Genomic DNA, 23,405 nt, shown 5'->3' on the forward strand with positions numbered 1-23,405 from the left:
AGATATTGTTAGGTCACATTGGAGAGTGTTGTTAGCTGACACTGAGATTGAACAAATAGTTGGAGATACCCCGAGGTTCATATATAAAAACAAAAAGAACCTCAGGAGACTCTTATGTTACCCGAAGAATCAGACAGAATTTGATACATATACCATCACTGGTACACTCTGTTGTAATGGATGTAATTTTTGTAACTATATTAGTTCAGATAATCTTTTCATACATCCTATTTCTCAGAATGTGTATGAGTTTCATGTGAATGGTACTTGCTCTACAAAGAATGTGATTTATTTGGCTAGGTGTGAAGGGTGCTCTGCATTCTACGTCGGTAAGACGAACAGAATGCTGAGAGAGCGGATACGTGAGCACCTATATAATATTAGAACAGGCACCAGAACCAATGCATTGGCGAGACGTATCATGGAAAAGGGTTCTACCCATGTTTTTAATTTTTGTATTATTGAACAAATAAATTCAGGACCTAGGGGAGGAGATATTAGAAGATGAACTGAGAGCAGAGAAGCTATATGGATTATGAGGCTGAGGTCTGATAGACCTCCAGGTATCAATAATATGGTTCCCATTAAACCCTTTTTGAGAACACGTAGATTACATAGGTAAATCATATATATTTTTACACATTTTTTTAACTATGTTTATATTTCATTCATATTAATATATTTCTTGTAACAGGCTGCATTTATTATATATGTGTATGTGTTTATATTTTGTCAGTATTATTAGATAGTGTTTAAAATGCTAGTATAGGTTCTACCTATGAATATATATGTAGATTTATTTTTATTTTTTTATATATATACATGCATATATATTTTATTTATTATTAGAGAGTTATGAATTTTAACCTTTTTAAATGTTGATGGAGAGTTTTTATGTATATAGTCATATACTTTGTGTAGTGAATCCATGCACATCATAGGATTTTTAAGTACTAGAGATTCATGTTAGTATTACTTTAATTTATTAATTGCTAGATTTTTGAATTTTCCCGCTTTTTTTACTATTTAAGCGCAGATGAATGGAAGTAATTAAACAAGGTCTGAGGAAGCCCTATGGCGAAAGCGCTTACCTACTACTGTATGGATTTCTGCTAATAAACACGTTTGTAATATAAGAATATTGGAGCATCGCTTGGGATTTTGTTTCATCGTATGCTGCATCTGTTTGAATTCCATGGTTTGCTTCCTTTGTTAATCATTCTTTACATTTTATTCTTTGCTTTGTACAAAGGAGCATTTACTTCGCTTTGGCACCTATTGGAACTATATATATATATATATATATATATATATATATATATATATATATATATATATATATGAAATGTGTGTGTGTGTGAGTGTATATATATATATATATATATATATATATGTGTGTATATATATATATATATATATATATATATATATATTTGCTCCCCAGTTTGGGGGGCACCTCTAGGGCAAGAAAAACTGATTAAAATGGCATCGGCTGCATGTTTTATACCCCTGATGACCTGACGTCATGGAAGAGGAGACTGCAACCGGCCTTGGGACCCAAGACTTTGTTATTCAGGCCGACTGAGGGCAACCTGTCAGCAGATTACCCAAATGTAATGACTGCAACAGTGAATACACTCCCAACATCTACATTTATGGTAAGTGTACACAACACCCACCTCTGCCTGTCTTTTTTTTTTTTTTTTTTTTTTTTTTTTTGCGTGTGTGCAGTCATGCTATGTGGTCTTATCTCTTACTTCTAAAACTGTTAGAGGTAGGCTGGACTCCTTAAGACCCAAAAACAAACAAAAAAAATCGTCTGAAGGATTTGGTGCGTTTGACCATGACTTCTGTCTCCTCTTCATGGATCTTTCCCCTCAGATGAAGAAGAAAAGAAAATTTTTGAAAGAGACTGTTTGTCCACCTCTTTGCAGCTGTCTGGGATGGATGGTTCCACTGATGTAGTTTTGGAGCACTTGGACTTAGTCCAATTTACCCAGTCTCTTTGGTGAGGCTCTTTGGGAAGCCGCTAAGGCCCAGGAGCAGCATACATCTTGTCAGATGGGACTTCAGGCACCCTTAGCTGAGAAAGACTCACCTTATTTTGTTCTGACTGAGGGTGATTGAGAGGTTCATAAAGACCTGGTAAGGGAAGAAGTTGCTGCGTTATTTGTAGATGTCCAAACGTCTAATTCATAAGACTGTAGATTCCAAAGAAAAAGTCCCAGAAGACTTTACCTTTATCTCCGCATTTGATTTCCTCCTGTCAGAAGAGCTCCCAGGAGGATTGGTACAACTTTGCCCAGAGACTGTATAAGGCATTGCAATCTTTTTTTAATTTTCTACTCCAGTGTCGGCCCAGGCTGAGGAAAAGATCTGCTTCATCTGAGGAGGAGATAGTCTGAATCTGTGGTGGAAGGCCTTGACTATCCTTCCCGCTTGTTTCTGTCCTATGTATTAGAATATGAGGGCAAAGCATACGGAGTCTCCAAATAAAGTTTTTCTGTCACCATCTCTAAGATGAGACTTCAAATGGGAGGGAAAAGGATGTTTCAGAGACTCAAAAAAGATATACTTGCTCAGCATAGACTTCCCAAAGCCCTGGGCCATACTTTCATTACTTGGAGCTTTGGGGGGTGCTTTTAATGGTGCCTCTTCAGTTTCACAACTGCCTGCACCAAGAAAAAACTGGCAGACTTTTTAAGGTACCAGACTGTCATTACTTTTCTTTAGAAATCTCACTGCTGACCCAGCTGTGGGTTCTGAACCCTTTGTTTCTACTATCACTGTTTCTAGTGAGAAAGACAGCAAGGCCTTCGACAGATATGAGAAAAAGTTGTATGCCTCTTCCTCATTGGCTTTTGGAACAATTAAATGGCAGACATATGTGACCAAGCACTTTCCCATGTTTGTGACTTGCAACAATCCATAGCTAGCCTTCCTGCTTCTGACATTGAAATCAGCTTGTGAAACATGGTTAGTTCCGCTTCCCGGATTACGAAACACTCAGTGTGCATGTTGTGCAGTGGAAACTGTGTCGAACTGCAAGCCACTGGAATTTTGATGCACAAGAATGATTGTTTCAGACTTTTAACAGTTTGGGTCTTGACGTCTTCAGGAAAATTCTGAGCTTCCACTGGAAAACCATTTGCTTTTATGGAATTCCTCCGCTAAGGTGCTGAAAAAGTTTGAGGCAATAAGAAAAGAAAAGTTAATGCAGAGGGTCAAACAGATCTTGGTGTTCCTTGTCCTAAGATACCCGAGGAATTATCCCTCTGCCCCTGTGCCTGTTCTTCAAATCAGCTTAACTTAAATCCACAAAACAGTAGTATTAGAAAAAGTGGCAAAGGGGACTTGGAATGGATGCTAAGGATCTTTCCTGCATAAGAAAAATGCCTAACTTTCTTTGGACCAAATCCCTGTCCTTCCAAATCCTGGCTGACCTCCCAAGGTAATAGGCAGGCTTTCTCACTTTGGAGGCAGACAACATGCCTCAAACTGTAGCGGACATTTCTCTTCATTTAGGCCTCCCTGTACTCTAGAGAGTCAAACTTGTTTGTTCAGCAAATTGTTTCGGAGATATTTCAAGGTATAATAGGGCCCATTTCTTCTTCCCATCAGGGAATAAGTGCTCCCTGTGGAAATGTCTGCACTTGAAATGCTGAGTGTTTAACAAGATCAAAGTGGAAAATACAGGTAAAGTGCAAATTTCAAATCTCTCACTCTCTCACTCTCCTTCCTTAAACTTACCTTTTTGCAGGGGACAAGCTCTCCTACACCCTCCACAGGTCAGGCCAAGCCCCCCCCCCCACACACACACCTGAATTTACACATACCAACTCCTAGAGTGGCATACCTTGGAGAAAAGGGAGTATTCAATGAGATTGCTATCTCAGGATTTGTATGTGCAAGTCCATTCTTTTGGCTGTTCAGTCTCTCTGTTTTAGACCTCACTCTAGCAGGTCCCAACATTTTAAATAGCTGCTGGGGGAGAGCTTTTATTCAAAGATTTTTCCAGTATCAAAGAAAAGGATGATATCTGGAGACCAATTTTTGGATTTATCAGTCCTAAATTATTTTGTCATAGTTCCAAGTTCAAAATGTTAACCCAGCAGTCCCTTTTTCCTCCTCTTCCTCACAGTGCTTACCTGGGTATCCTTGAGGTCTAGAGTGGCAACTGTCTTCACATCCACATTCACAAACACCACTTGTTTTTGTAAGTTTTTGCACTTTCAATTTGCGTCTTTGCCATTTGGTCTGTTTACCACTCCAAAGGTTTCCACAAAATGCCTAGCTCCAGTCATTAATTTTTGCATACTCCAGTGCACTCACATTTTCTCCTACTTGGACGATTTTCTCATTCTGGTTACTTCCTCCTAAGAAACTCTAGTATCCCTTCAGCTCGGCCCGAACCCTAAACTACAAAAAAGATTCATGGTGAATCTGTAAAAATCTATTCAATGGCTAATCTTCCTAGAATGTCTATAGACACCTTGCTGCTGATCGGTATTCTACCTCCCTCCAGAGAAATTTTTTTTCTTCTGCCGCCAATTACTGAACCTGGCATGCCAAAACAGTTTCACAACAAGGGAATTCCTCAGAATTTTTGGTTACATTGCATCTCGCATTCTCATGGTTCTTTTAGCCAGACTCCATGTGAGGAAAAAAAGTTTTTTTAGTCTGTCTGGACCAAACACCAACTTCTTCTTCTATTCTTCCCTACCCCATTCTCACAATTTATTCAATAAGGAACTCCTCTGGTGGTCTAGTCAAGTCCAGTAGAATCCAAGTCTCACTGTTTCTCCCCCATATCCTACTCATTCAGTCACGACAGATGCCTTGGAGTTTGCATGGGGGACAGTTTCTCAAGGTGTCCAAGTACAGGACATGTGGGACCCTCATTTCGGGCACAGACGCATAAAACTATGAGATGATGGCCCAACTAAAGGCTTTCAAAGCACTGAATCAAATGGGGACACCAGGATCACTGATGGTAATAACAGAGATGTGGTTTACAGACATGTGGATGTTCTTCTATTCCAATGTTGCAGTATTCATTTGATGTGGGATTTTCCGCCTCAGGCGATCTGAATTCGGCTCATATACAAAAGGTTTTGCCTGGCTGCTGTAGATGCGTGGGACATCAACACATAGGGCCATAAACCAGGGACCATAAATGTGACGTCGGCACACAGACCTCAGAACTTTACAGCTGCAGACGTCGTCACTTTGATCGTTCATCTCCTGCTAACAATTACTTTGGAAAGAAAAGTACCCCGTTGTTTTTTTTTTTGTTTTCGTTTATCATTGCTTGTGCTTGGTTTGCTGTAGCTCTTGGCCAAACAATGAGGCATGAGGCTCTACCCCCTGTGGAGACTAGCTATGGTCACTTGTGAGCTGGCAATTCAAAACGACCTCTCCCTTCAGGCAGTCTGCATTTCCTCTGAGCAAAACACAAGTTCGAGACTGACAGAGTAGATCCAAGACAGACCCTAGATGAGCAGATGTTACACCCAGAGGTTTTCCAGGATTTGCCCACCTGTGGGGAAATCTAAGTAGATTGGTCTGCCTCCATTCACAGCAGGTGGTTGCAAAGTCTGGCAGAAGGTCTAGAAAACAGATGCCTTTCTTTCCCATGGATAGGAATGCTCTTTTATGCCTTTCTTCCTTTTCATATGATAACCAGAGGTGTACTGAAGGTAAAGAAAAATTCTCTAAAAATAACTCACTTTTGGCCCAGATGGCATTGGTTCTCGTTTCTCAAGAAAGTGACAAGGGACATTTACCAAAAGCATCTTTCGAGAATGGACCTGTTTTACACAAGGCAAAGGGATCTGTCATCCATCCCAGCATTCTTAACCTGCAGCTGACTGTATGGATGAAAGGTGTTGTTTTTTGTATTAAAAAAAAAATCTGTATTAAATTATCGCTTATAACATAGACAAGCGTACATTTATATAAATGAAAGTAAACCATATTGACTTTGTCTTAGCTCAAGCATTTTACATCACAGACAGTATCAAAGTAATTGTATTTGCAAACATTATACATCACTCGTAATATGATGCTGCAGTAGTGTTGTCTCCTCACAGTAAGACGCTGACCGGTTCGACTCTCAGCTAGAGCGTCTTCTGCGTGGAGACATGTGTGAATGGGCATACCTTCATTGAAGGTTGTGCATTAGGGCTGTCAACTCAGCATGTAAAAATCAACTGCCAATCATTAGCGGACCGGAGTTCCGCTGTGGCGACCCCTAACGCCGAAAGACACAACAACATATATCACTCGTAATCTACCCAGTCAGTCTGTCAAATATTGCATAGCTCATTCAAATCCTGCCTTCTTTTAAACCTCATTCCTCCCCTTTTATGTATTGTTCCCACAGTTCCCATTTATTCCCATGTAATTTGCTCTTACCCTTTTCTAAAGATCCCAACTCCAGTTTTATTTCTGTTGCTGTATTCACTACTTCTAATACAGTTGCTTTAGACTTTGATTTCCATTTTATAGTAATTGCTTTTTGGCAGCCACCAAAATTAGACTCAGTAAGGCTTTGCTATGTCTAGGAAATTCCGATTTGTGTATCGTAGCTCGGAAACATTTTCCCTAGTTACACCAATTTGCTCACCTAGTATCTCTGATAAAGTAGTCTGCAGGGAATCTTTTAAAGTCTGCTAACTCATTACACACACAGAAAATATGTTCCTTATTACCTCTTTCTTCCCCATCACACCTCCAACATTTGCTATCTGAGGAAAAATTCTCCGGATTCTACTTTGGGTATAAGAATGTCTTATGATAATTTTCCAACAAAATCCTAAATATTCCAGATTTTGTTGTATATTTGGGAGATAAACATATATCCCCTCATTGTTTCTTTGTGAATTGCTTATCCAGTCTCTCTTCCCAATCCTTTCTAACCTCTTGTGACTGATTCTTATAGTTAGCATGCAATATTTTGTACGCTGTGTTAATAATTCCTTTTTTAACAGCAGCCTCTGGTGTAGAGAGAGTGTTTTTTGATTCCATTTGTGCACCTCTTTTTCACAGGATTTGCAGCAGATGTTAAAGGAGGCTACAAAATCTGCTATCTGGCAGTTGTATTTAGCCCAATGGAAGAGATTTTGTAGTTGGTGCCATGAAGATCAATCCCAAGAAGGGCTTCTCCAGTACCTGTGTGAATTGCTAAAGTCAGGCCTTATTTTTTACACTTCTATTAAAGTGCATTTGTCTGCCATTGGATCCCCTTTCTTCTTTACTTTCTTGTGAAACAATTTTAAAGGGGTTTTACATATTAAGCTCCCTAGAAAACCGTGCAGCTCCATCTGGGGACCTAACTTTCATGTTTTGAGATACAAACCCTCTCTCCTTTTGAACCTGCAGCCAGTTCTTCACTGAAATTTCTTACTTGGAAGACCTCTTTACTTATTGCTTTGACTTAAGTTAGATGAGTGTAAGTTAGATGAGTGTTTGAGTTGCAAGTCAACATCTTACTTTTTGATTTTCCAGAAAGTATGGTAGCTCTGAGAATCTTCACGGTCAGAGCTGATTCGGAGTTTATGGTGAATCACTGTTTATTTTTTCTGTCGTCTTTCCATCAACTCAGAAGTAGAGGAAGGGGAGAATTCTTCATTCTTTGGATGTGTAGAGGTAAACTGACACTGCTTTCACAGGACTGAAGAGTTCAGAAAGACCGATCAACTCTTTTTTTTTATCGCCTTTGATGGCAAGAAAAAGGCACAGCTAGTTTCCAAGGATACCATTTCTAGGTGGATGTCTGACTGTTATATCATGCCCCCCCCCCCCCCCCCATCAAGAATGTCAAGGTTTACTCTACCAGAACTGTGACAACTTTGGGGATCTTTTGGAACTGTATGGACTTTAGAGCTATTCTAGAGACAGCAACTTGGTCATTCCTATTCACCCCCCCACCAGTTACTATAAAAGTGACTGTTTTTCTCCCAGAGCCAGAACAGGATATGGATGTTCTGGACTCTGGCTCTGTTGACCTCCATCCTTGCTTCCTAAGCTTTGGCAATTGTCCCAAATAGCTATATGCTGTTACAATAGTTATCTAATGCTGAACATAGTAAATAAAGTTGTAAGTAACAGTAGGCGTTCAAATAAATCACTCTTGCATTAACACCCTTTCTTCTTCACCATTTTTATTTTCCTGTTTTCTCCATAATGTACTGAGGGCCCTATCACTTTTTGTTCCTTTGTCTTGCATTTCATTTCCTTCTGCCCGTACCTCTCGGAGTATTAGGCTTTGGGCTCCCTCTTTTGGGTAAGAAAGTTATGAGTTTTGGTGCTGTATGTCTCCTCTTATAGTAGCATACATGCATGTTGGAGCGAATGCGCTATGCACAAGGAAAGCACCCAGAGCTTTAGTAGACTGGCCGAATGTTTGTTATCCTTAGCAGGATGCTTTCACTGTAGCTGTATGCTACTGCAACAGTGATCTATTTGAACATTTACTGATCCATCTACTGATTTGCCAGGTTATCTTGTATAACTGTACTTTTCCTGGTGTTTTGGCCATATGCCAAACTTCCTTTGTAACTCCACATCCAGTGTGATGCTATTGCCTTGACCCTCTGCTGAAGGTAATGGCTGTCCAAAGTAGAAGTAGCTGTACTGAGCAACCTTGTGTCTAGCACATCTTACCGAAGTAAGGAATTGTTCGTAGGGACTTGTTCATGAGGGCTCATTCCAGAGGCCTCTTTTTGATTACTTACTAGGTTAAGTGTAAGGTGAGTAGCTTGTTGCAGTTTAAAATCACTGTGGTGTGTGTGAATCTCATTTAACTAAAGGCACAGTGAAGTTAATTACTTTTGTTAGCCTTTTGAGAAGGGTACATTTTTGTTAATATATAAAAGGGACGAGTCCTGTTTGAGTGGGAGGGTAGTCTTAACTATATGTTTTTCATTTTTTCCACTGTCCTAGTTCTTCAATCCATGATACCTTCACTAGAAAAAAGTATTAATTTTAGATTTCTTTTTTATTTCTGCAGGTCTCAGAAAATGAGAAAATTTCCACTGTGAAGACCTTAGTAGCTGAAAAGTTAGATATTCCTGTTGGACAACAGAGGCTCTTATATAAAGGCAAAGCCTTATCAGGTACAGATTCTTTGAGACTTGTGAGTATTCATATCTTGTGTTTTTAAATTTTTCATCTTTTTTGCTGAAAGTCATAGGTGAAATTGGATGTTTTCACTGGCAGGGCTGGGACATAATCCTAAAGGGGGTCAAGGGCAAGTGCTCTGCACTGGTAAAGATGACCACAGAGTTGAGTTTGAAAAATAGCAGACTAGTAACTCTAAGAATGATGATTACAGAGCTGAGTCAAGTTAAAAATCAGAGACCCATAGGGAGTGCTGTGTAAAAGATGCTGAAAATTTTAAACGGCATCTAGGTGCTTTTTTTTCATTTAGTTTTGGTATTTGTGAGCCCCCGGGACAAAATATCTGAGAATAAGAAGTGGAGAGTTGGGAAAGTGCAAGTCATTTTTTTAAAGGAAATTGAAATTGGATAGGTCTGTTGGAATAGTTACCAGACAATACAAAAGGAACTTTGGTAAATACCGTTGTCTTAGCCAGCTCTTTCAGAGCAGCACCAGGTTTGACTCTGATAGATGAGAGGGGGTATGTCAGAATCTGAAACGGCTTGTAGGTGGTTGGCTGTTATAGGGCAGTCGAGCTAGTGTTGTATTAAATTACATTACTCAGTGTCAGAAAGATGTTAATAAGCCTATCTAGTTTGCTCTTTTAGGTGTTTTAAGACCATGTTTGCTCCATTTGTATTTGTCTTGTGTCCTTTTGAATGCTTCTATGGATTCCATCTTGGTCATGCATTCTGGAAGTCCATTTCACGTGTCTACTGCCATCTTTGAGAGAAAGTATTTGTGGAGCTGCAGGGAGTAGGTAGTCTCTCTAGTCAGCAATCTGTTCCCCTCCTTCTGCTGTCCTTTCTGGTCAGTAATATTTTCACATCTTCCTGACATGATCACGTGCAGCGCTATTGTAACCTCCTGTCTCGGGTGAGATGGTCAGGCATCTCTAGCTCTTGGTTTTATTCCTTCCTGTCTACCTGATGGAGCTTTCTGGTAACTTTTCTTCTAGACTCATTCCAGCAATCTGGTAACTTTTCTTCTAGACTCCATTCCAGCAATCTGATATCCTTTTCCTTATGCAGTCTCCAGTACTGCAGAGATACTCAAGGTGTGGGCTGATCAGTAGCTATGTAGTGTGAAAGCATTGTCACTTTGCCTCTGGAATCTTATCTCCCTGGAGATATACCCCAGGATTTTCTTTGCTGCTGCCAGTGGCCAGTTGCTGTGATCCTAGTATCCTAGTGATATATTATGAAAAACCTTGGAAAAAAAACTTGAGTGCCTGCGTAAGCAGAGACATTTGTAAAGCAAAGACTTTTTGCAGAGCTTTGTGTTACTGTGGTAGAAACTTTGCCCGAGATGGTAGAGTAGTCTTTAGAAGACTGAAAACACTAATTTAATAGATTGACTTATGTTAATTATACAGACAGGAGTAGTTTTCAAAGCTCATGGAATTTATTTTCTTACAAACTCCAATCAGCACAAGCATCCACCAAGTCTCTCACTCTGAACATACTGCTATAAGAACATAGTATCTCTGCTATAAGCAGATGCTGTTGTAAAAATCTATTGCAAAATAAGTGCTGTTGTGTCTGCCTCAAAGCTGATACTGCTGTAAAAGTTCTAAAGGAAGGAATTGCAGAGAGAATCTCCCTCTGTCTCTGTAAGCAAGTCCATTGGACATTCAGTATTCAGTATACCATGCCCCTTCAAGTTTGGTTTAGAAGCCTAAGAGTGGAGTCCTTCTGCTTGCTAAAGCAGTATGCCAACCTCTTCTTGGTAGCTAACCATGTGATACCATGATTTTGCAGGATTTGGTGGAGATATTTTTATTCCACTTTTTTTTCCAGGCAAAGTTTTATTTTTTTTTTTTCATTGCAACAAGCTTGGCTTAGAAATAGTTGCTGTTCGGTTGAGGTAATTATCGGTGAGACAGATTATTTGATGAGTGTCAAGTCTTGAGTCACCAGTTGTAAGCTCAGGATATAGTGTAATTTGTCAAGGCTATCTAATATTGCAAGAGCTTATCCCATAAGGCTAGTATGTGCTACTTCTTTAATTGTTTTGGACTGCCACTAAAGGGTTGAGACATTTCCTTACTCCCCCATCAAAACAGATACACCCCTTGAGTGCCACCACACTGCCGAAGATTACTAGTTTAAATGAGTTATCCTTCCTTAGGGGCTGAAATTTTAAAAAATATTTTATTAAGTGGGTCTTGTTAACAGTTTTGTTTCACTAATTGTATACTGGATGTCTAAAACCGGAATTGTTAAAATGATAACTGGACTAGTTTGCCTGGCAAGACAGATGACTTGCCTTATTTTTGAATATAACCAAAGTGGAACAAAACAACAATAACTCTTAGAATAGCAAACGTAGATCCCCTGGACTCGAGCCGTGAATCAGAAGCAAACTCGCCTGTTGCTTTTTGTCACACAACTTTATTCGATAACTGCCAGCACCACAAAGTACATCTAGTAAGAATGGTTGAGCGCTTTCATCTGCATTTACCAGATTTCTTCAGAACCATTTCCCCTAACATGTCACTTCCTTTATATACACAAATTTTTGGCGCCAAAAAGTTAATTACATAATTGGTTAAAAACAAAATTGTTAATTAAAAACAAAATCACTCAATTAACATTTGTTGAGAATAAAAATACAATAAAAAGTCACAAAAATATGTATATTAACCACTGTCATAAAATGTACTATATACTAGTACTAAAGTGCTTTTATACAGTGCATGATACATTTCATTATTGGGTCCCTTATACTATCTACCCTATGCTAAAATTTTGAATTTATAAATTCATAGTAAATATATATAAATAAAAATATATATTGTGTGTTAATGTATAAAATATATATATAAAATGTACTCGGCTGATGAAATTTCCTTACTCTAACGCCAAAAAAGGCTTGATACTTATATGGTCATTTATACCCGGGGGGGATGTGGCATCTAAACATATCTGCCACTTACTTTCTAACCAAGCTAAATATATTTTCCAATTTCCTCCTCTGTCATTTACCTCTACCTGGTCTATAATAGCAAATTTAAAACTATGTTCACTTCCCTTTTCTATAATGTGTCTACTTAGAGCGTTCTTAGTATCTCCTTTCCTAATACTATACAGGTGCTCGTATATACGAGTTTTGAATTTCCTCTCAGTTTTTCCTATATAGTATACGTCGCATTTCTCACACTCAGCAATATACACAATACGCTGTGTATTGCAATTACCCTTCTTAGGGTATACTACAGATTTCACAATATTCTTAAGTCTCATCCTACATTTTGTGTTAATATATTTACACTGACTACATGCACCACAAATCGTAGTGCCCATCCTACTGTTTCCTGTGTAGGCCTTTTTCTTAGTCTCTATTATTCTTTTTAAATTCAAACCTGTTTTATATACTATAGAGGGTTTTGTACCTAGTATGTTTCCAATAGGTACATTACTAGTAATTATGTCCCAATGTTTCTTTAAAATTTCTGTCATAATGTTGGTATAGGGGTTAAACCTGATAATGCATACTCTATTATCTCGGTCTATTTGGACTTTAGTACTCACCATACTGCCTGTACCCAGTAGTGGTACATATTTACTACCCCATTCTTTCTTAACATAAGACGTGATGTTGATCAACATATGTTTAGGGTAACCTCTATCTAAAAATAACTTAAAAAGAGTATCTAATTCACTTTGCATAATCTCCTTAGTCGATGACATTCTGGCTATCCTTATGCATTGGCCTTTAACTACATTACGAAAGATGTGGCCAGGATGACAACTGCTATAATGTATGTAGTCATTTGAAAACGTGGGTTTTCTGTATATTCTAGACTCAAACCCTTGTCCTGTAGTACTAATCCAAGTGTCCAGATATGCTATTCCCACTTTGTCATACTGGTAGGTAAATTTGAGGAATTCCGTGGTGTTATTAAGGTACTCTAAGAACTCTTGTATCTTCTCTTCTGGACCTTTCCATAAAATAAACATGTCGTCCAGGAACCTAGTGTATAATCCGATGTATTGGTAATATTCACTTGGGAAGATGTACTTGTTCTCCCACTCGAGCATAACCAAATTAGCAAAAATGGGGGCACAAGAAGCCCCCATTGCAACACCACGAGTTTGTTTATAGTGTTGACCAGTGGAAGATGTAGTTGTGGACTAGGACCAGCCCCATCATATCCATGATGAGATTGATCCTGTCCCAACTACAACCTGAATACTTGGTCATGCTATTACAAAAATATTCAAGACCAATATCTGCCGGTATACTGGAAAATAAATCTTTCACATCAACTGTGAGGAAAATCAAATTCTCCTGCCAAACTTCATCCGTTAGTTTGCTCAAAAATCCCATGAATCTTTTACTATGTGGTTAACTTTAGTATATATATGTTTCATCCAGTGGTCAATGGCTACCCCTAACTTAAATGTTTTCGATTTGGAGCCAGATATAATAGGTCTAAAAGGTGGATGTTCCAGATTTTTATGTAATTTAGGTATTCCTATAATTTTAGATAATAATGGAAAGTCATTTTGAAAAATTCATATACTTCATTGGTTATTCTTCTATCTAATAAATACTCCTCTACAGCAAAATCTATCCTTCTATATCCTGTAATTATTTGGTTCAACGACACTTGTTCGTAGTTACCAGATTCATTTAGGATCTTCTGTATTTCCTTAGATATTCTTTATTTTCAAAAATCACAATCCCACCACCTTTATCTGGCTTCATTATTCTTATCTCATCATTCATAATGAGATTCTCTAAACATTTCCTTTCTTCAGTTAGTAAATTGTCCTTATTAGCTGTGGAATCTAACTTGTTATTCTTTATATTCCTGTGTAAAATGTGTAAATCTTTACAAACCATTTTCTCGTATAAAGCTATCTGTCGTTAGATACAGGAATGTACGTGCTTTTCTTAGTTAACTTGTTACAATTAGTGTTTCCTTTTCCCTCATTCTGGCCTTGATTGAACTGTATAGCAAGTTTAAGTCTTCTACAGAATAATTTCACCTCTTTTATGGCATCAAAAATATCAAATTTAACTGTGGGTATGAATTTCATCCCCTTGCTAAACAATGTAGTAATTTCCGTAGTGACCTGAACTTGTGTATAGTTGTATACTTTGAACCCTTCAAAGCAATGTATGTTCGGATGCCTTACTGGATTTTCCTCAGGTATACTAATACTGGTACAAAAAGTAGATGCCTTCTCATTAATTCTGTTGTCTACAGGGGTGGGGGGTGCATGCTTCTGTACACTTTTTCCACCACCTTCTCCGTCAATCATTCCATTTTTATTTTTGAATATATATTGGAACAACTAGTAAGCTGACAAGTCATTCAATAACCAGTTAGAAAACTGGTTGGTTGGTTCCACTTTTTAATGAAATAAAAATAAAAAATACAATAATGCAACAACAATTCTCCGTACGAAGCGCTTTCACCCACAATCGTATAGGGTATCTTCAGAGTACAAATTCTTCACTAAAAAGCCATCCTTTATATAGTTGGAATTAAATGAATGAATGAATTAATTAATTGGTTAATGATGTAATTGTATAATAACATAATTACTAGTAAAGACACTGAAGAAACAGTATAAAAGAAACATCTAGAGAAACTGTGTAAAAACACTGAAATATTTCGGAGTCCCAAAACGTGTGTCCAATACTGTAAACCTTAAATAAAACGTAACTTTCATTTTCTAGTAATTATTTGATAAACACTAAATATAAATAAAGATTAATCAAAGTTAACAGTGTTTGCCAGTATTTAACAGGTGAAAATTATTTGACAGATAAAAAAGTTTAACAGATAAAAGCATAAAACAGCAGACATAAAAGCCGAAATTATAACATGCTGTTGATCTCACAAGATATAGATCTCACAGGTTCTACACATATTGTACACATATTTAAAATATAAAATTCATATACATATACTAAAAATATAAATTATTAAATATACATTATGAATTGTGAAATAAGTAGTGTGTAATGCTTCCAAGTTCCATCTACATCAGTAATATCTTAAATAAATTATACTTGTATTTAATTTATTTATAATAAAATAAATAAATATATAAATATGTGTATAAGTCCATTCTTTAATAACATGTTTTTCCAGTAATAATCGTTAAATTAAAAAAATGGTCATAGATCAAAATTTATAATATTAAAAATGTTTAAATCAAGCTTAAATATATCATTTTAATTTAAGTACACTAGAAATAGAAACAGAATCATTGATGCCTGGCAGCATACAGGCATTAAGCCTAAGTTGCCAAAGGCTTTCCTTGGCTTCCAAAATGACTTTTTCATCACCCCCCTTCTGTACATTGTGTGGAGTTCTGTCAATAATAAAGAATAGAAATCTCTTAAAATTTGCACATTTGACGCTATGATTGTATAAGGCACTGGTAATTTTGTGTTTTTTAATATCTCTGACGTGTTCTGCTATACGTACTCTGAGCTTTCTAATTGTTTTGCCAACATAGAAAGCTTGACATGTGGAGCAAGTAGCAACATAAACCACCATAGTTGAATTACAATTACCGTGGCCCGGACATCTGATTGTTTTTCCAAAATTCGTTATAGCAACGTAAGGGCCATCGTTAATGTATTTGCAAAACTGACATGTTCCACATTTACTCATTCTTGACCTTTTGAAATTGGTACTAGTTTCAAAAATATCTTTCAGATTTCTACCTCTACTGTATGTGATCTTAGGATATGTGCCCATCACTTCCGATACTTCTCCATTGTTACTAATAACACTATTCCAAATTTCATGAATAATGCTCGCAATTTCAGATGATGTTTCATTGTAAGGTAATATAAAGGTGCCCTGTCTAGACTTAGCTTTTTTATCTTCGATTGTGTTACTGACACCAACTATAATAATGGGTCTGTATAATGAATGTCTTTTAACATTAATCTCTTTCTTAACATTAAAAACTAAGTCATTTGGATAACCCCTGTCCAAAAACATCTTAGATAGTTTTTCCATCTCCAAATTAAATGCTTCATCGTTGCTAATAATTCTGGACAGCCTCACCATCTGACCCTTAACTAAGTTTTTCTTTTGGTAATATGGATGACCGCTGTCAAAGTGTAAAAAAGAGTTTGAGAAAGTCTTTTTCCTAAATATATTAGATTCTATGTTATTCTGGAATGAAAAAACTTATGTCCAAAAATGCACAATCATTGTTGTATATTTGATTGGTAAATCTAAGAAAACTAGATGTCTTGCCTAAATATTCTACAAATTCAACAACTTCTTCCTTACTACCCTTCCAAACAATCAGTATATCGTCCAAATAACTTGAACAACTATTTTATTCCAAAATGCAGATGTAAAAACATACTCTGTCTCCCAGTGTGTTAAAACCAGGTTTGCATATATTGGGGCACACCTTGCCCCCATGGCCACACCAGTTTTTTGTCTGTAATATTCTTCGTTCATAATAAAAAAAATTGTTTTCAAAACTATTTCCATCAGTTCTGTCAAGAATCTACATTTCGGTCCTTCCATCCCACTAAATTTTAATAGGGTGGCCTCAAACATTTCCAAACCTTCTGTGTGTGGAATTACTGTGAATAAATTCACTACATCTATGGTCGCCATAAAAAATTTAGGCCCTTATTTTGTCTTATTAATTCCAGACAATGCTATGAATCCTTTAACACATGTGGTAGTTTATTCAATGTCTCCTTACAATGAAATGTGCAAATTTTAAGAGATTTCTATTCTTTATTATTGACAGAACTCCACACAATGTACAGAAGGGGGGTGATGAAAAGGTCATTTTGGAAGCCAAGGAATGCCTTTGGCAACTTGGACTTAATGCCTGTATGCTGCCAGGCATCAATGATTCTGTTTCTATTTCTAGTGTACTTAAATTAAAATCATATTTTATTTAAGCATGATTTAAACATTTTTAATATTATAAATGTTGATCTATGACCATTTTTTAATTTTTTAACGATTGATTATTACTGGAAAAACCATGTTATTGAAGAATGGACTTGTACACATATATTTATATATATTTGTTTATTTTATTATAAATAAATTAAATACAAGTATAATTTATTTAAGATATTACTGATGTAGATGGATCGTGGAAGTATTACACACTACTTATTTCACAATTCATAATTCATAATATATATTTAATTTATATTTTTAGTATATGTATATGAATTTTATATTTTAAATATGTGTACAATATGTGTAGAACCTGTGAGATCTATATCTTGTGAGATCAACAGCATGTTATAATTTCGGCTTTTATGTCTGCTGTTTTATGCTTTTATCTGTTAAATTTTTTTATCTGTCAAATAATTTTCATCTGTTAAATACTGGCAAACCACTGTTAACTTTGATTAATCTTTATTTATATTTAGTGTTTATCAAATAATTACTAGAAAATGAACGTTATATTTTATTTAAGGTTTACAGTATTGGACACAAGTTTTGGAACTCCAAAATATTTCAGTGTTTTTACACTGTTTCTCTAGATGTTTCTTTTATACTGTTTCTTCAGTGTCTTTACTAGTAATTATGTTATTATACAATTACATCATTAACCAATTCATTCATTTAATTCCAACTATATAAAGGATGACTTTTTAGTGAAGAATTTGTACTCTGAAGATGCCCTATACGATTGTGGGTGAAAGTGCTTAGCACTGAGAATTGTTGTCGCATTATTGTATTTTTTATTTTTATTTCATTAAAAAGTGGAACCAACCAACCAGTTTTCTAACGGGTTATTGAATGACTTGTCAGCTTACTAGTTGTTCCAATATACATTTGATTTTGTGTTTTCGGTCTCTCAATATTCCGTTTTCATTCTGGTTGTTGGCAGTACTTTTTTAGTTTTATTTTTCGTTCCGTGACATGTATTTGTAGCCATCCGGTTGGAAGTTATAGTATACGTGACATTTTTGGACACTACTACTGTTATTGGGTGAGTAATGGATCGTGTTATTTTGGAACACCTTGAATCCACACAAAAACTTATCAAGGCTCTACATGACAGAATGCAGAAGAGCCCAGTCACTAAAGAGATTATCGTTTCCGATTCACAGGAGCAGATATACACTCTGCATTCTACTCCTAACACCAGTTTTCACAGACAGTCAGCTAGCAATCGTTCTAGGAGTCCTACCAGAGGAGGAGTCTACACAGGAAGTGACATTCGAGTGGATGTATGCTCGAACTCCGTGCAGAACACTAGGGGCGGACAGAATGGAGGCATGTTAGACGCAGTAGCAGGAAACGAAACTCATTATACAGAACTAAAACAATTTTTAGCAGCTCCTACACTACGTGACCGACAGGAGCTGAAAGGCAGGGACATGGGAACTCTTAACACGCAATTTAAGGAGTTTGAACGCATGCTACAGACCTACAAGTCAATCCAAATGGACAACGCATTTCTTGAAAGATCCTTGGAACTTCGACAAGTACTTAAAGGATTACGTGTTTTCAAATTACCTTATGGTTTTAAAGAAGGTACTGTTTTATTTGATGAGTTAACTGAACTATTTATTTGATAAATCTGGACTGGAACTTTTAAAGTTTGTTATACGTAATAACAACTATAAATTGACATCCTTAAATGAACAACTGTGTTTGTTAGATAAAAGTATTAAACAAGATTTGTTATATGAACACAACAAGTTTCGCTTAGCAAATATTTTTAAAGATATGGACAAATTTGTTAACAAAGGGTTAGATATCAAGAATCACAAACTTAGTAGGGACACTTCTGATTATAAGAACAAGAAGGTTTACACTCATTTCAAAGAATATAGGAACATGAAACGTTACACTACTACTACTACTGAGGCTGGTTATGGTAGGGAAGTGAATAGAGCCCCTTTTAATGAGACAACAAATAGAGTTGAAAACATGTCTGAAGAGGAAGGTCAGGGTTTTTTTTTTTTTTAGAAGAACCACCTCTCAGGAGATCAGAACGGATACGAGAGCGTTATGGCAGTCGCAATTATCAGCAGAACAGAAATTACAACAGAACAGCACAGAGAGCCAATTCTTGGCGGAGATAAGTCCATGCTTTTTATTAGAACAAACTGACAAAAATGTTTTTATTACATCAGACTATACCCTTCAGTTGCCAGATATTAATTGTTCTAACACAACAATTTATGGACACCAAGCATTAGACTATGATACAGCAGCAATTTCCGGTAGTATTGACAGTGACAATTATTGTTCCATTGTTACTGAGGGGGGTTTTAGTATATACAACTTTACGGACAAAAGGTTTGACAAGGATTTTTTAGCTTTATTTAGAAGAGGTTTTACCTTTGTGCCTTCATTTAAATTAATTTAAAACTATACACTAGAATTTTGAATTTAAAAATCTTTTTTTCAAACAGCATGAATCACACTTCTGATTCTGGTAACTTCACTTTAAAACGCAGCAGCATATTTATACCCCCACAGAACTTCATGATTCACATTTTTGAAGCATTATGTGAAAGCCAGATTAGGAGACTACTAACTAAAAAAACATATAACATGCAAAACTTGACTTCAGCGGAAGTATTTTGTCTGAGAGAATTAACTACGTCAGGCAATTATAGAATCATGAAACCGGACAAAGGAGGGGGTGTAGTTATAATGACAAACACAGATTACTACAATAAGATGACTAATATGTTGGATGACAGTAACACCTACGAAAAAGTAAGTAAAAGTGAAATGTATAGAGCATACACAAAAATTGATTGGTTGTTATACGAATATTTAATGGATGGCATTATTAATAAGGATGAGTTTTCTTATTTATCAGTTGAGTTTCCAGTAATTCCATCCATTTTCGGAATTCCTAAAATACATAAGAATCCACAGAACCCCCCATTTCGTCCTATTGTTTCAGCTAGAGGATCCAAGACAGAGGCCATTGGGGCATATATAGATTTTCATTGTAAGGAGACATTGAATAAACTACCACATGTGTTAAAGGATTCATGGCATCGTCTGGAATTAATAAGACAAAATAAGGAAAAAATAGGGCCTAATTTTTTTATGGCGACCATAGATGTAGTGAATTTATTCACAGTAATTCCACACACAGAAGGTTTGGAAATGTTTGAGGCCACCCTATTAAAATTTAGTGGGATGGAAGGACCGAAATGTAGATTCTTGACAGAACTGATGGAAATAGTTCTTGAAAACAGTTTTTTATATATGAACGAAGAATATTAGACAAAAAACTGGTGTGGACATGGGGGCAAGGTGTGCCCCAATATATGCAAACCTGGTTTTAACCCACTGTGAGACAGAGTATGTTTTTACATATGCGTTTTGGAATAAAATTGTTGTTTATTTAAGGGATTTGGACGACATACTGATTGTTTGGAAGGGTAGTGAGGAAGAATTTGTTGAATTTGTAGAATATTTAGGTAAGACATCTATTTTTCTTAAATTTACCAATCAAATATACAACAATGATTGTGCATTTTTGGACATAGTTTTTTCATTCCAGAATAACAACATAAAATCTAATATATTTAGGAAAAAGACTTTCTCAAACTCTTTTTTACACTTTGACAGCTGTCATCCATATTACCAAAAGAAAAACTTAGTTAAGGGTCAGATGGTGAGGCTGTCCAGAATTATTAGCAACGATGAAGCATTTAATTTGGAGATGGAAAAACTATCTAAGATGTTTTTGGACAGGGGTTATCCAAATGACTTGGTTTTTAATGTTAAGAAAGATTAATGTTAAAAGACATTCATTATACAGACCCATTATTATATTTGGTGTCAGTAACACAATCGAAGATAAAAAAGCTAAGTCTAGACAGGGCACCTTTATATTACCTTACAATGAAACATCATCTGAAATTGCGAGCATTATTCATGAAATTTGGAATAGTGTTATTAGTAACAATGGAGAAGTATCGGAAGTGATGGGCACATATCCTAAGATCACATACAGTAGAGGTAGAAATCTGAAAGATATTTTTGAAACTAGTACCAATAGTGACAATTTCAAAAGGTCAAGAATGAGTAAATGTGGAACATGTCAGTTTTGCAAATACATTAACGATGGCCCTTACGTTGCTATAACGAATTTTGGAAAAACAATCAGATGTCCGGGCCACGGTAATTGTAATTCAACTGTGGTGGTTTATGTTGCTACTTGCTCCACATGTCAAGCTTTCTATGTTGGCAAAACAATTAGAAAGCTCAGAGTACGTATAGCAGAACACGTCCGAGATATTAAAAAACACAAAATTACCAGTGCCTTATACAATCATAGCGTCAAATGTGCAACTTTTAAGAGATTTCTATTCTTTATTATTGACAGAACTCCACACAATGTACAGAAGGGGGGTGATGAAAAAGTCATTTTGGAAGCCAAGGAATGCCTTTGGCAACTTAGGCTTAATGCCTGTATGCTGCCAGGCATCAATGATTCTGTTTCTATTTCTAGTGTATTTAAGTTAAAATCATATTTTATTTAAGCTTGATTTAAACATTTTTAACATTATAAATTTTGATCTATGACCATTTTTTAATTTTTTAACTTTTATTACTGGAAAAACATGTTATTGAAGAATGGACTTATACGCATATATTTATATATTTATTTATTTTATTATAAATTAAATACAAGTATAATTTATTTAAGATATTACTGATGTAGATGGATCGTGGAAGTATTACACACTACTTATTTCACAATTCATAATATATATTTTAATAATTTATATTTTTAGTATATGTATATGAATTTTATATTTTAAATGTGTACAATATGTGTAGAACCTGTGAGATCTATATCTTGTGAGATCAACAGTATGTTATAATTTCGGCTTTTATGTCTGCTGTTTTATGCTTTTATCTGTTAAACTTTTTTATCTGTCAAATAATTTTCATCTGTTAAATACTGGCAAACACTGTTAACTTTGATTAATCTTTATTTATATTTAGTGTTTATCAAATAATTACTAGAAAATGAAAGTTATGTTTTATTTAAGGTTTACAGTATTGGACACACGTTTTGGGACTCTGAAATATTTCAGTGTTTTTACACTGTTTCTCTAGATGTTTCTTTTATACTATTTCTTCAGTGTCTTTACTAGTAATTATGTTCTTAATACAATTACATAATTAACCAATTAATTCATTCATTTAATTCCAACTATATAAAGATGGCTTTTTAGTGAAGAATTTGTACTCTGAAGATGCCCTATACGATTGTGGGTGAAAGCGCTTAGTACGGACAATTGTTGTCGCATTATTGTATTTTTTATTTTTATTTCATTAAAAAGTGGAACCAACCAACCAGTTTTCTAACTGGTTATTGAATGACTTGTCAACTTGCCTTATTTTTGACCTAAGTAAGCCCATCTCTGCAGTGGGATGCTCCGCTTACCACAGTACTGTCCCTGAAAGGTTTCATGAGATAGTATGGAGATGTTTTATGCAATTGCCTTGTTCTATCAACACCCGTATGCCACTGGTAGCCATATACAGTCTCACTTAGCAGAAGTTGTCATACTCTTCATAACCACCCTGAATGGTAGCTTTCTGATGGAGAATAATGAAAATGGATACAGAGAGCAGAAAAAGCAACTTTCTTGATCATAAGTATTTTTTAAACTTTTTATTTTGCATTTTTCGATCTTTTGAGCTTTTCGACTACTGTTTGTGCCTATATTACTGCTTTATTACCTTATTTTCCTGTTTTTGTGTGCTTAAATTGTTGATTGCACTTGTTGGCTAAAGTTTTGCTTTAAAGTAACAAACAGGCTAATACACTAAAGTGTACCAGCCTTTGATAGCAATTTAGTCGAAAACAAAGCATTTACTGCATTTTTTCTGTCTGTTTGCAAAAAAAAACAAAAAAATACTTCTCCTTTCCTAAACTTTCCTAGCTAGTTGTTCCAGTGATCAGATTTTGCTGATCCCTGGGCTTTGTATTTGGTTTCTGTGTTCCTCCATTTTCTTGTGTGGCCAGAGGTAGTTTCTTTACTCACCAGTGGGAGTGGGGAGTACTGAGCTGCTTGTTTGTCCTCAGAGGAGTGGTTAGAAACAGAAACTAGTAATTCGTTGGCCATTTTGGGTCATTTCCTGTTTTTTCCAGCCCCCTGCTATAAAGCACGCGTTAGCGCGGAGTTGCCACTGTTGCACACAAGAGCAGTGGCGGTTAAACTATTCGGGCTACCTAAATTCCACTCTTCAAATTTTCCCTTATAACTACCTTCCTCGA

General features: G+C 36.1%; 1 protein-coding gene across 1 annotated transcript in view; it reads left to right on the plus strand.

Moving 5' to 3' along the window:
• UBL4A (ubiquitin like 4A) overlaps positions 1-23,405 on the plus strand; it is a 622,055-nt gene that overhangs the window by 82,245 nt on the left and 516,405 nt on the right. Inside the window, exon 2 of the mRNA XM_044080181.1 lies at positions 9,014-9,119. Coding sequence (XP_043936116.1) covers positions 9,014-9,119 — 106 coding nt within the window. The remainder of the gene's footprint in view (positions 1-9,013; positions 9,120-23,405) is intronic.

Source organism: Protopterus annectens, chromosome 8.part0 (assembly GCF_019279795.1).
Source record: "Protopterus annectens isolate FY-2018-M chromosome 8.part0, PAN1.0, whole genome shotgun sequence".
NCBI lineage: Eukaryota > Metazoa > Chordata > Ceratodontiformes > Protopteridae > Protopterus > Protopterus annectens.